Here is a 14,167-nt window from a genome sequence, read left to right on the forward strand (position 1 = left end):
TATTATTAATAGACATAATAAAATAAATGAATAAACATTATGTTGCAGAAGCATTCATTTCCCTTCCCAGTTTTGTCCTTCTTGGTTTCTCTTTCTAGCCAACTTTCAGAGAAAACTTACAACCTAGAAAAACTCTCTACGAAAGACTTTTGCCTAATCATCAAGCCATGACTATCACCATCGTAAAATACAACCTCAACTCACCGGAACTCCGCGAGCTCTACGACGTGACCTTCTTCGACGAGGAGATCGAAACGCTAGTCACTGATAGAGCCTCCATGGTCACCGATTGGATCAGAAACACTGAATTCGTCCACCGCCGCAGACTCCACATGCTCGTCATCAACCTTGACATCGAGTGGTGTCCCAACACCCACCCCAGCTCCTCCAACGCCGTCGCCACACTCCATCTCTACGTCAGCAGATCTTGTCTCATCTTCCAGCTCCTCTATGCGGGCAAAATCCCAAAATCCCTCATCGATTTCCTCACCGATGACGACTACACTTTCGTCGGAGTTGGAATCGAAGACGACGTTGAAAACCTTGAGGACGATTAATCTTCCCTCATAGCCACCTTCTACCAGCTGCGCCCCCAACCTGAATTTGTTAGTGTCAGAGCACCATGGTGAGCAGTGAAGATCCCTCCCAGCCGCCGGCAAGCCTTCCTCAGTTGAGCCACCAATCCTCGCCATCTTCGCCATGTTAAGCCCATCCCCACCTGAGGCGGCAAACCCCGGGCGCATTTGGAGGAAGCCGCCAGTGGCGGCGCCGGCAATGATCGAGTTCCACGGATCTTCCTTTTGGCGGGCGTAGACCATGGTGCGGTAGAGAACGAGGAACATCAATGAGAGAAGGAAAATAGAGTAGAAGAAAATGAAAAACGAGTATAAACCGTTTTCAGAAATGTATACAAAATATGAAAAGGGTCCAAAACGTTTTCAGTTTCAATTTTTTTAAAAACACAACCCAAACGCATTTTTGAAATTAGTTTCAGTTTTTGTTCGTTGAAAAGCATGAAAAACTTTTTGAGATTGAAACCAAAAGCGCTCAAAACTTTTCAACACTACAAAAAATAATAATTAAAAACACAAAAAAAAAAACTCATGTCAATCGTATTTTAGATTTTTCAAGGTTAAAATCGTAAGTTTAAAGGTTTTTTTAGTTTTTTTTCCATTTTTATTTAAAGATACTTTAGGTATTTTATGTTTAAAATTGCAAGTTGACTTAAAAATAAATAAATTTGAGTATGAAATCTAATTTAAAGATATACATTTGATGAGATTACAAAATAAAAATATAATTTTTGAATAAACCCAAAACATAGAATATAAAAAATGTAAATATCCCTAGAATATTTCGGTCAAAAAAGCATGTAGCAGTAAGAGAAGATTACCACAAAAAGTGGACCTGATAAATTTATAATTTAAAGTTATTGGAAAACTTTGAATCCAAAAGATGCGCTCGTGTTAAACATGTATAACTTCGACCAGAAAAAAGAAAAAAAAAAGAAAAAAAAAGGGCTAATGCATGTACTTTGTGTTAGAAGTTTTCTTCCAATTGGCTGGTGGTAATATTGTTTTTTCAACCGGTGGCGTTGAGACTTTTTCCAGTCGGTGGTTGGTAATAATATTAGACTTCTTCCAGCCGGTGGTAACCTTTTGTGGACAGAGCATGCCAAAATACAGAACTTTCCTTGGTTTGATCCCTAAGCCATTTATTCTCACCTTCAATTTTTACACCATCGATTACTGAGATTGAAAAGGTTTTAGAAGCACCTTAACCCACCAAAACACAGACTCCATTTCCGGATTGCTGACGACATCAATGGCCGGAGGTATGCTTTTCGGTCCTTTCATTCCGCATTGATCTAAATGCTACTAAGTTGATATAAGCATGTTTAGATCGAATCTGCAAGCCCTAACACTTTGAGCTCACAAAACCGAAAAAGACAATGAGAAGGGGAGCCCATGAGTCCACGAGTAAACGACGAATTTCTACCTTTTTTTTGGGGAGCGGCACATGTCGTCTATTGTAATTAGGATCAAACGACATCATACTTAAACTACATGTCGTCCGTGTATAATAAAAACATCGACGTGTCTTGTGTTTCAAGAGCAAAAACGGCATCTCCTTTTTTTTTTTTTTTTAAAAGAACAAAAACGGTATGTTTGTTTTTCAAAGGCAAAACGATTTTCTGAAAAATATTTTTTTTTTTTTTCGGTTTAATAACAATGGATATGTTTATTTTCCTGATACTCTGGTAGTCGCATAAACACGATCTTTTGTTTTATAGAAAAAGAAAAAAAAAAGACATTCCTCACCTCTACCATGTAAAACGACGTCTAGTAAACAAACATGCAGTTTCAACTTTCAAGTTCAGGATTAAAACGACATGTACTTTTTGTTTCCGTGAAAAATAACATTTACTAGGAAAAAAAATTTGCTGTCTTTTATGCGAGAAATTAGAAACGACACTAACAATCGACGTGTCTGGTTTTATTTTGAGGAGAAAACGATGTGTCGTCTTCTATGACGTGCAAACTACGTCCAGTACAATTACAAGCAACATTTCGCTTTAGTTCCAGTCGTTTCTTTCCTTTATTTATTTCCATAATTTTTTATAAGAATAAAATCATTTTTGCACTTGCTCAAAAAAAAAAAAAAAACATTTTGCACCTTTGATAAAATATCTCGAAAGTACTTTATGTTTTCAATAATACTAAAAAGTCATCTACATGTTTAAACTTTTGATACCTTAAAAACTTCATTCTTTTGTTTCATAAAAAAAAAAAAAAAAAAAAAAAAAAATTTTAAAACTTTCAAACTGCCCTTTGAAACTTTCAAACTGCCCTTCTCTTTTTTAGGACAGTTTGGAACTTTTAGCTATCATCAAACTTAATATTTATAAATTTAAAGGATTAATCTTTATTTGTTATTTCTGTAAATCTACTCAAACCCCGCCCGTGAATATGAAAAGTATTCTAAGATTAAGCATTAGTATGAAACATGCAATTTTATGAGCTATGTGTATATGTTTTCTTTGCTGAGTTGCGAGACGATGGACCTATTGGTGTCATAAAATACCACAGTACTAGTTGTCCAGTATTTAAAATGAGTGACATTTTCATGATAAAGTATACTACCAAAGCATTTTTCAGCCTTATATTATTTGATTGTTTCAAGGAACTAAAAGTAAGCCATATATATGCCAATTTATCGTAAAGTACTGTTCTTAGCATTCATCTTCGCTACACAATTCTCTTCTTTGCTTCTAACTAGCAAAAAATAAAAAAAATAAAAAATAAATATTTATAAAGTCACCCTAAACTTTATCACTTGTATCAATAATGCCTAATAAACTTTAAAATGTACATGTTGTGCTTTCTGAATTTTGTCACTTGTGTCAATATGCTCCCTGAGGTTAACCCCGTTAAGTTTTTTTAACGGAAAAGCTTATAAATGCCCCCTGAACTTTAACGGAAAATTCATTACATTATACAGATTTGCTCTTCATTTTTTCCCTTTTTATTGCTTCTAATCAATTAATGTTTTAAGAATTGATACTCAACTAACATTTTTTAGAGGAGAAGGTATTCAAAAAACCTCAAATATCATAGATAATTAGCAATTTAATAATCATATCAATATTTTCGTTCAAAAAACTAATAGAATCAATATGGAGAGAGAGAAGTTGGAGACATATCATAGTTCAGGGGGCAAAACTGGTATATTTTAAAGTTCAGGGGGCATTTATAAGTATTTTTATTAAAAAACTTAATGGACTTAACCTCAGGATGCATGTTGACATAAGTGACAAAGTTTAGGGAGGCACAACATGCACATTTTAAAGTTCAGGGGGCATATTGACGTTAGTGATAAAATTTAGGGGGAATTTACAAAATTTGTCTTTTTTTTTTTTCTAGTTAGAAGCAAAGAAGAGAATTGTGTAGCGAAGATGAATGCTAAGAACAATACTTTATGATAAATTAGCGTATTGACACAAGTGACAAAGTTCAGAGGGTGTTTATAAGCAATTCGTTAAAAAACTTAACAAATTAACTTTAGGGGAATGTTGATACAAGTGATAGAGTTCAGGGGGCACAACATGCACATTTTAAAATTTAGAATGCATGTTGACACAAGTAACAAAGTCCAAAAAAAATTATCTTCTTTACTTCTAAAATTAGTGGTTAGTGGTCCAACTCCATTCCCTTCTCTTTAGAATGTCTGGACACTATTAATGTGCGTGGGTATATATATATATATATATATCATAGTTCTTAATTAGTAAAAAGAAATGTTACTTTTTTAAGCCAATTAGTAATTAATGCATTATTCGTTTCGTTAATTCGAATTATAACTCAAGTTTTTGTTACAGTGTTTTCTCTCATAAAAATTTAAATTCAACTTTTTTCTACTATACAATATTTTCTCTCACATGAATTCACTTTTTAACTCAAGTTCTTAACTTAAACGAGCGAAATGTACTAGGCCTAATGCTGCAATGTTGTTCAAGTTTATTCTTGAAACAAATTCATGAGAGGTCTTTACATTCTCTTCTCTCTCTGAAATTAGTCAACATAGTTAATTTTGTTTTAAAAATTAAGTGGTCTTAGTCTGATAAATTTTTTTTTTTTAAATTAGACGATAGATATAGTTGTTGGTTTATTTTAAAGGTTCCGGGATACGTTTTTACTTTTTTGTTTTTAATATAATACTTCATAGCATCGCCAGCGATTTGTGGTGTTTTTAATATAATACTTCATACGTTTTCACGAGTTGGTAGTCTCTTATCTTTTTTGCTTGCCAAATATCGTTAACTAAGCGCCCGTTCACTTCGCTGATTTGAGTTTGTAATTCGAGTTGAGATGTGATTTTGTGTGAGAGCTTTTTACTGTAGCAAAAAAGTTAGATGTGACTGTTTCTGAGAGCTTTTTACTGTAGCAAAACTCGAATTCTAAACTCGAATCAGCGAAATGAACGAGGCCTAAATATGCTAAAAAGAAAAGTTTTTTTTTTTTTAAAACGACAATCAAGGCCTCTTTCATTTTATCAATTCGAGTTTTCAATTTTAGTTTTGCTATAGTTAAAAGCTCTCATAAAAGTCACATCTAACTTTTTTGCTACAGCTAAAAGTTTTCACATAAAGTTACATCTCAACTTGAATTGAAAACTCAAATCGGCGAACTGAATGAGGCCGAAATATATTCATTGAAGAACCATTAAAGGGTTAAGATACAAGACAACTCTTAAGTGAAAGAAACGGATGCCACTCACATAATTAGATAATACAAACGGACCTTTATAACAAAAACGGAAAAGACTCCTCCACAAAATAGCACTAGAATAAGGTTCGGTCACGCAGAAATGGCTCAAGATGAGCCACATTCTAGTGCAACAATAGACTCAAGTCACACAACTCAATCTTAGAAAAGTAGAAAAACCACTTTCTATCTGAGAGACACACCAGAGACATAGAGTGGTGGGGAGACCACCCTCTAGCTGAGATAAAACGCTGGTAGATGAAAAAACCATCACTACTATTACAACACAAATATAAACAAAAACCATATAAAGATTAAAACATTTATAAAGATCCCAAAAAACCAACGCCCCAACAAGATCAAGCCCCTCAACGCCGGAAATATGCAATGTCCAGTAAGAACGGCTCCCGAAAAAGGCTCAATCGCCTCTCTTTTATTTAACCTAGTTCTTGTGGTTTCAGCGGGATCCTGTGGCGGATGCGTCCTAGATCTAAGGTAAAAAAATAGAGGCGTCTTTTCCTTACACGGCTTCAAACAAAAAACTTCCCACACCTCCAATGACACGAACTCAATCACAGTGACCTATGTGGCCTTCCCGGCGGTAGCATACAATATAAAAAAGGCAAACCACTAAGCAAAACTAAACTCAAATCTGCTAAGATCCACCTTATCCATGGAGGAGTAGCACCCACCTGCAAAACAAGGTAGAAAAACTAAAAGAAAAGCAAAAACCTCACAGGGCCGTTAGGCTAGAGAGTTTTAGGAGGCAGCTCAGCTAACTCCGGCCCCCACAAAACACATACTTGCTGATGGCCTCTTGAGGAGAGAAACCCTAGCCACGGAGGAGTGAGGGGGGAGAGGGAGGGAGAGAAAGTGAGAGAGGGAGGGAGGAAAAGAGAGGGTGTGACACCTCCTGCCCTAGCGGCGGTGTCGCCAACCTTACACTACTACTAATAGGCTGAGTTATAGTCTAATCCATTATTCATTTCTAGACTATCGTCTCTTTATATTACGTCTAAACGCAAGTGAATTTTTTTTTTCTTTACTTGAACCCTCAGGTTCTTAACATGTTATGTAGTTATACTAATAACATGTCTTGCTATTACTTTAAGGATTCGGATATAGAACTAGTCCCCAAAAACTTGTCTTAACTTATTACAGTCCGTTGTTCTTTACTAAGACAATGGTTGTAATATCTTTTTCTTAAAACTAAATATACATACTAATGTTCTATGTTACATTAATTTGTAGCGGAATTTGTTTTCTAAGCGAGTGTAGTAGAGACCACTCCTGTGTGCTCAGGACATTTCAGCCACCTTGCCTCTACCAGTCCATCAAGCAAAACCACTATATGGCTGGTTGCTTACCTTGTTACCTGTACATGAGTAAACTGATGAGCGAACGCTCAGCAAGTATAAACATGCACACATCATAAACTAGTAAAAATTACATTAAGAGTTATGATGCAAATATGCTCATGTGTAACATGCTTTAAACTGCTTTCTGTCTTTCTGTTCTTACTACTGCGGGCCTGGGCCCCTGCTTACGGTTTTGGTTACTGTGGGCTTGGGCCCCTACTTACTGTCTGGTCTAGCCGGCATCTCATACTCTTTGAGATTTCCTCCCTTAGGAGGCTGACAACCCGTCAGTCTCTTACTTTACTGAACTTTGGGTTTTCATTTCAAAGTGTTAAAAACTTTCTGAATGATATGCAACGTTTTCTCTACCTGCACATGCTAACATGAAAATGCATGCATACCTTATACTGAGCATTAGGGTAACCATAGGTCACCCCTCTGTAATCTAGGGCACTAAGCCCTCCAAACACTTAATATCACATCGACTTAGGAATACAAGTAAATTCATAGTTCTAAGTCTAACTACAGCTTACTCGAGTCCAGATAAACATATATGTCTATACTTACAGATAATCCACTAGGATTCCCGCTTGCTGGAAGTTCTTTCTTGTTGCTTCGGCTCTCGTTCCAAAACCTGTTTCATGGAAATAGGTATCAATTTCCTATTCCAAATCAAAATTCCTAATACTTAGCTTCTTAATTTTAGTTTCAAACTCATTTCTTAATTTGACCCCTTTAGGCTGAATTTCTAGCTCAAGAGACAAATCCCACAAATTCGTGTGTCTCGGTTTCTGAACCTCAATCTATTCATTTCTGAGCGTTAAAACTGTGATTCATTCTCAAGAATAGAATTCTTAACTCATTGCTTACTAACTAAGTTTTAGGAAATTTCGGTAGAGTTTCACCTTGTTTTACTCATTTTTTGAACTTTCAGTAGTTCGTTCTACTTCCAATTTCGGTACCTGGAGTCAAGATTCATATTCCTCAACACAGATTCCAACATAAAATTGAATAAAAACATATGTTCTTCATTTTCTAGGGTTTTCGGATTTTTAGTGTTAATTCAAAAAATTTTATTCAATCGTTTCAATACTTACACGTTAGACTCCTATCACAGTTACTTACAAAACCTCAGTTTTGATTTTTAGTTTTACAGATTTTTTTCGAGATGAGTTACTATTCATCAAAAACGAAAAACATGAAATTTCTCATGAAAAATCCGAAATCTTACCTCTAGAAGTTAAGATTTTCCGCTAGAATGTCTCGGGTTACGTTTCTACTGGACTAAATGGAAGGAATTTTGACAAAAACGGTTGATTCCTTTGATTTATCTTAGTTTCCCCCTTTTTCTCTCTTGGTTGGCCACACTTAGGAAAAGAAGACGCATTTGGCTTCTATTGTGATCCGTAGGCCCCTTTTTAGAACAAATGAATATTAAATTAATATTTCTAATAATATCTTCTTATTACTTTCTAATTAAATGAAATTACTTTAATTCCATAATTTAATTTTACTAATTCTACTTAAGTTTAACACTTAATTTGAGTGGTTCTATGTTCCTCACATTTTTCTTGTCGAGACCTAATTTTTCATTTTTCAAAACGAGTCTCTTTCTGGTACCGATAATCTCCCACCCGGTACAAGTTCTATACTGCTTTTCTGGACTATCGAGTACCCTAGGTCAAATTTCACATATTCAACCCAATTCTCTTGGGTATCTCATTAGTCAATTTCTTTTTCTGAAATCTTCATTTTAATTGATTCAGAATTGCCCAAAACGCTTACCCTCGCGGTACTGGTTTTTAAGCAGTTTTCCGCTTTAACTGACTCGGGAAAATCGTGTTTCAGGAACTTTTGCTATTTTTCTTACTTCTAATATTTCTACTCTTTTTCTAACTGGTCATTTGGTCACATACCAAATATTTCAGTTTTTCATAACTAAAATATACTCGTTAAAATTTCTAACTCTTAACTGATATTTCACTATTCATAACTGATATTTACGAATTTTCTCTGTAAGAATATTTATATTATAACTTTACACTGATCGGGAAATTTTACCCCACAAATAAAGTTTCTACATAACATTTTCTTGATCAAACTGAAAAATTCTACTACTTTCTGTTCCGGGGAAAATTTTAGTCAAATATCGGACTGTCCGGATTAGACCTAAAATTTTCCCGGTCGTTACAGAGGGAGAGAGAGCGAGCGAGGGAGGAAGGGGGGGAGAGAGAAAGAGAGAGAGAGAGAGAGAGAGAGAGAGATTTGTAGCAGGTACCGTAAACATGAAATTTCCGTAGTTCTTCTTTTGTTTTTTTGAATATAATAAAAAGAATAGTTTACCTCTTTCATTAAAATAAATAAATAAATAAGTTAGTTCTTTTGTAAGATAATGACCCATATTTTTTTATTATCTAAGAGAGAAAGATTTGTAGCAGGTACCGTAAGCATGAAATTTCCAGGTATTTTTTTTTGAATATGATAAAAAGAATAGTTTACCTATTTCATTAAAATAAATAAATAAGTTACCTCTTTTGTAAGATAATGACCCCTATTTTTTTATTATCTAACCAGCTATGTTATGCCACGTCATTTAATGGACTAAAAACTTAAAACATGTAAAATTGAGTTAAAAAATATTTTTAATTTTTAAATTATGTGACATAGTATGATCAATTAGATACTATTTAAGACTTCAAAAATTAAACAGGTAATTTAAACACGTAGAATACATCGATTCAAACAACCGAAACAAACTATTAAGGACAAGGAGAAGAGAAAAGAATTCACTAGTCGATCACTTCAAACACTATAAATTCAAATTACAATGATACAATCGGATAAATTATTTCAGACTTTCATATTAAAAGATTTTCTAAATTTATAATAAATGCAATAAAATTTATCTTGTTAATAATAGCTATATATAAAAGTCAACTTTATTAACATGCAACATCTTGATGCCAAAGGAGGAAATTAAAAAGGGAGATACCATAATTACGTAATTTTCCACTTCCAGTTGAAGCAAGATATATATTTAGAACCCCATCAAATGTGGCTCTAATCATGCAGATGTACTCGTAAACCATAAGTGACCACCGGACCAATTAAACACATTGGGCCAGAATAGGAATAAATTATGATGGCAATTTTTTTTTGGGAAATAGTAAAAAATAGGCTAATATGAAAAACTTAAAAAAGTATATAGGTCAATTTTTAGTTATAGAAATTAATAGGTCATAATTTGTCAAGTTATGGTTCATAACCAGATAAGTTATGGATAAACTTGTCAAGTTATGGTTCATAGCCAGACAAGTTATGGACAATTATGGACAATAACTTGTCAAGTTATGGTTCATAACCAGATTAGTTATGGACAAAAATAGTAATTTGGCCTATTTATTAACTTATGTAAACTATTGGCCTATTAATTTTAATTCATCTCAAGTCTTAACATATTTCCCTCTTTTTTTTTTTTTTTTTTTTTAATAATAATATTGCTTCCTACAATAGTAACCACAACTTTTTCGGTGCTGGAGGATAAGATAAAAATATTCTATACCCTTTGAACACGACTGGTTTCACACATTTGTGGTCTTACAAGGAATTCACCATTTATGCAAAGCATTCAATACTTTATACCAAGCAAATGATGCATATATTTGGAGTTACATATATGTTTTAAAGAAAAATACTTGTAGCACTATTAATATTAAGCACCACAAATAATAAAAAGATATATCCCGTATAATTATGAGACCGATCTTTATGCGATACTAAATCGAATGGTGCCTCATAACATGATTTATATTTTTAATGGCCTCTACATGAGGAAGACAACCTCCCATACTGTGTTAATATGGACTTCTCCTATTGCGTTAAAAGCAAAGGACCCATTTTCCACGTTGCGTTAAAAGCAAAGGACCCATTTAGAAAGTGGATTCAAATGAGGTGGTTTGAATTTTGTGATTTTTTTTTTTTTTTTTTAACGAAAACTACTTGCAGTGAGAGCATAGCATGGTCAATGCATTGAAGCAAGACATACGGCTAGTAATTAAGTCAATAATTCTCGCATGTGATTCTCAGAGATTAAAAGCACTTGCCCCAGGCACCAATGAGAGAACAAAGCTCTGTTTATTTTACCGGTTCGAGTTTTGTTACAGTAAAAAATTCTCAGAAATAGTCACATCTAACTTTTTTGCTACAGTAAAAAATTCTCATACAAAATCACATTTCAACTCGAATTACAAACTCGAATCAACGAAATAAACGGGAAACAAACGTGGTTGTCTTTGCCTCAGATTTCAGTAGGTACATGTGCACTAAAAAGGAGCAATAGAATAAGTTTTAGATATTTTTTCCCCCCACTCCCTCTCTCTCTCACTATTACTCATGAAAGCATTAATGTGAAAAAAGGGAAGTAGGCGTAGTTTATAAATGCTTAAACCACTTTGAAAAGTACACTGATGCTATGTTTGATAGGAGGGGATGAAAATAAAAAGGGAGAATGAATAAAATACTCAAGAAAGTGGAAAAAAATGTTAAATTTAAATTATTTTACAGCAATGCGCTTATACAAATAAATATATGGTAATGGTTTAAGGTTACAATAGTTATTTTACTTTCTTTTTACTTATTAAATTTCTTCTCTCTTATTTTCTTCCTAAAGTTGGAAAGAATAAAAGGTGATGAATCCTGTAAATTTACAACTTCCTTTCTTCCCGATTTATTCTCTACCAAACAACTTAAAATTTCATTTTTCTCTCTAAAATTATTCCTTCAATTTCTTTGCTCTCCCTTTTCCACCATACCAAACAATAACATTGAGAAAAAGTCCATCACATATTATATACACACATATATATATATATATATAATTAATTAATATCTCAGCTTTTTCAAAGTCCAGCTTGCATTCTAGACAAACCTTTACTCTCGTTTGAATTTTCAAACATTTGGCCGCATGCATTTGGTTTATCTCTTCCCTTCTCCTCCAACATTCCCTTCTCCGAAAAATCCGCGCAGTAAACTTCAAAACGCAATCGTCTAAATTTCAAAACAAACACAACAGCAACATGTCCTTTCGATGTTAACTTGTTACCAATATATATAGCTAATAGCATGCATACCCTATAAACAAACAAACATAAAAAAACATTAACACAAATATTAGTTAACCATTTACAATTCCCGACCAAAGAACACAAAGAAAGAAAGAAAGACATTGCACAAACATCTTTGGTCAAAAATCCCAAACCAAACATGGCTAAAAACCTAAACCTTGTATGCTCAATTATGTTTATGATTGTCGTCATCGTCGTCGTCTTCCAACCGTCGTTAACAGTCTCAAATTCCTCTCCGAAATCGAAACCGGGAGTAAGAGCAGCCTATTGGCCAGCCTACAGTTCATTCGCAGCATCAGCCATCGAAACCTCGTACTTCACACACATCTACTACGCCTTCCTCTTACCATCCCCAACCACGTACGAGCTCAACGTAACATCTCGCGACCTCTTCAAAATCCCCGAGCTCATCCACGCGCTCCGCGGCAAGACGCCACGCGCCAAGACCCTCCTCTCCATCGGCGGCGGCGGGGGGGGCGCTGCCGCGTTCTCCGCGGGTGGGCAAAAAAAAACCAGGCCCCTCCTCTCCATCGGCGGCGGCGGGAGCGACTCTCAGGTCTTCTCCAGGATGGCCGCCTCACGCGCCGCCCGCGGAGCGTTCATAAAGTCAACCATCAAAGTGGCCCGGCAGTACGGGTTTGACGGCGTTGACCTCGACTGGGAATTCCCGGCTGATGACGTGGACATGGCCAACTTGGCTGTGCTGTACAAGGAATGGAAAACGGCTCTGGTTTCCGAGGCGTTGGCCAGCCGGAAGCCCCGGCTTCTTTTGACTTCGGCGGTGTACTTCGCGTCGAGATTTCTCTTCGACGAGCCCAGATCGTACCCGGCCCATGAAATGAGAGAATATCTGGATTGGGTCAGCCCAATGTGCTTTGACTATCACGGGTCGTGGGAAAACTTTACCGGGCTACACTCGGCCCTGTACGATCCCAACAGCAATATAAGTACTGTATATGGAATAGGGTCATGGATCAAGTCGGGTATACCGCCCAAAAAGATTGTGATGGGCTTGCCGTTGTATGGGAGGACGTGGAAACTCGAGGATCCGAAAGTGAATGGGGTCGGAGCTCGGGCGGTTGGGGTTGGGCCTGGGGATGAGGGCACTTTGGTGTATTACAAGATTGTTGAGTTCAACAAGAAGAATCGTGCGGTTGTTAATTTTGATAGCCATGCGGCGTCGTTTTACTCTTATTCTGGGGACTCTTGGATCGGGTACGAAGATGTGGCTTCTATTGGGCTGAGGGTCCGGTACGCCAGAGGTTTGGGTCTCGGTGGGTATTTCTTTTGGGCCCTGGGCCAGGACAAGGAATGGGCCATCTCGAGCGCAGGTCAGTATACATAGAGAAAATTAGAAAACTTACGGTTAGAATTGCGATACCCTTTTAACTAATATAGTAATAATATTTGATTAAAAAGATATTAAACAAAGTAAAGAGTAAGAATCAAGACTTAAGAGAGTATTTGTCTCATTTTCTCTATATATATATATATATATATATAAGGGTGACTCAGAGGAATCTAATTTTGGAGAGTCAGTATACCATTTTGTGGAAAGATTTGATGAGCTAATTTCATATATAAAAGTTGTATGTATGGATGGCTAAACATTACAAATGGTACAGGCTCTGATTTACACATATAGTAGTGTAAATTAGGCATAGTACTATATATAATGTTTACTTATTCATCCATAGTACTTTAATAATATTTAATTAGACTCAAGTTAAGAATGCACAAGATCTAGAGTTATCCACTCGTACCACTTTTTTGTGGGTGGTTTGAAAATTATCTTTTTTAGATGACGGAAAAAACAATTTCACCTTTCATTTATACTAGCTTGCAGATAATTAATTAAGAAGCGAATTAAAAAGAGTATTTTCGTCTTTTTATTCACTTAAAATGGTGTTTCTCAAATAAAAAGACGAACTCATAAAGAGTATATGTATATTATTTTATGCAACATAGTTCTAAGATCTGCGGGTATGAATTCTTAATGAAGCTAATTTGTGAATTGTTTCCTGTTTGGCAGCTTCAAAAACTTGGACCAAGGGGTGATTGTTCTCTTTTGGTAAATTGATTTTTATTTTAGTTTTTACATTAAGTCGAATTGATGACGGAGAAAACTCACTCATACTTCGTTAAGAGTTTCACGTCTAGCTCATCTCCATCTGTATAGAAAGAAAGAGAAGTTTGTGACTTCAATCTGATTGTCAATGTAGATTCCTCTTTACTTCGTATACGCCATGGAAAATAGTTGGACTTTAGTTTTGAGGGATTATTGAAAAAGATTTATTTCACAATTCAATAAAATCACTGACTGATCTCTCTCTATAATAGGTACTAATCTTGCTAACTCTCCTTTTTGAGCCCTCGTCTCAATTTTATTTTTTTTGTTTTAGAATTTTATGGCATGTATGAA

General features: G+C 35.3%; 2 protein-coding genes across 2 annotated transcripts; both read left to right on the forward strand.

Moving 5' to 3' along the window:
* Nucleotides 1-573, forward strand: LOC112090319. Its single transcript, XM_024161325.1, has one exon. The coding sequence runs from the start codon at nt 168-170 to the stop codon at nt 555-557; it is 390 nt and encodes a 129-aa protein (XP_024017093.1). The 5' UTR covers nt 1-167; the 3' UTR covers nt 558-573.
* A 10,957-nt stretch (nt 574-11,530) lies between these two features.
* On the forward strand, nt 11,531-14,122 carry LOC21411446 (acidic mammalian chitinase). The gene is made up of 3 exons (XM_024161320.1): nt 11,531-12,229; nt 12,302-13,076; nt 13,778-14,122. Exons 1-3 carry the CDS (start codon nt 11,885-11,887, stop codon nt 13,801-13,803), a joined length of 1,146 nt encoding a protein of 381 aa, XP_024017088.1. The 5' UTR covers nt 11,531-11,884; the 3' UTR covers nt 13,804-14,122.
* Nucleotides 14,123-14,167: the final 45 nt, after the last annotated feature.

Source organism: Morus notabilis, unplaced genomic scaffold (genome assembly GCF_000414095.1).
Source record: "Morus notabilis unplaced genomic scaffold, ASM41409v2 Scaffold250, whole genome shotgun sequence".
NCBI classification, from domain to species: domain Eukaryota; kingdom Viridiplantae; phylum Streptophyta; class Magnoliopsida; order Rosales; family Moraceae; genus Morus; species Morus notabilis.

Bases quoted from the DNA above. Each gene is read 5' to 3' on its own strand.
- LOC21411446 (XM_024161320.1), top strand. From the start codon at position 11,885: ATGGCTAAAAACCTAAACCTTGTATGCTCAATTATGTTTATGATTGTC. The intron at 12,230-12,301 runs GCGTTCTCCGCG...AGCGACTCTCAG, and splicing joins GCGGCGGGGGGGGCGCTGCC to GTCTTCTCCAGGATGGCCGC. The intron at 13,077-13,777 runs GTCAGTATACAT...CCTGTTTGGCAG, and splicing joins ATGGGCCATCTCGAGCGCAG to CTTCAAAAACTTGGACCAAG.
- LOC112090319 (XM_024161325.1), top strand. From the start codon at position 168: ATGACTATCACCATCGTAAAATACAACCTCAACTCACCGGAACTCCGC.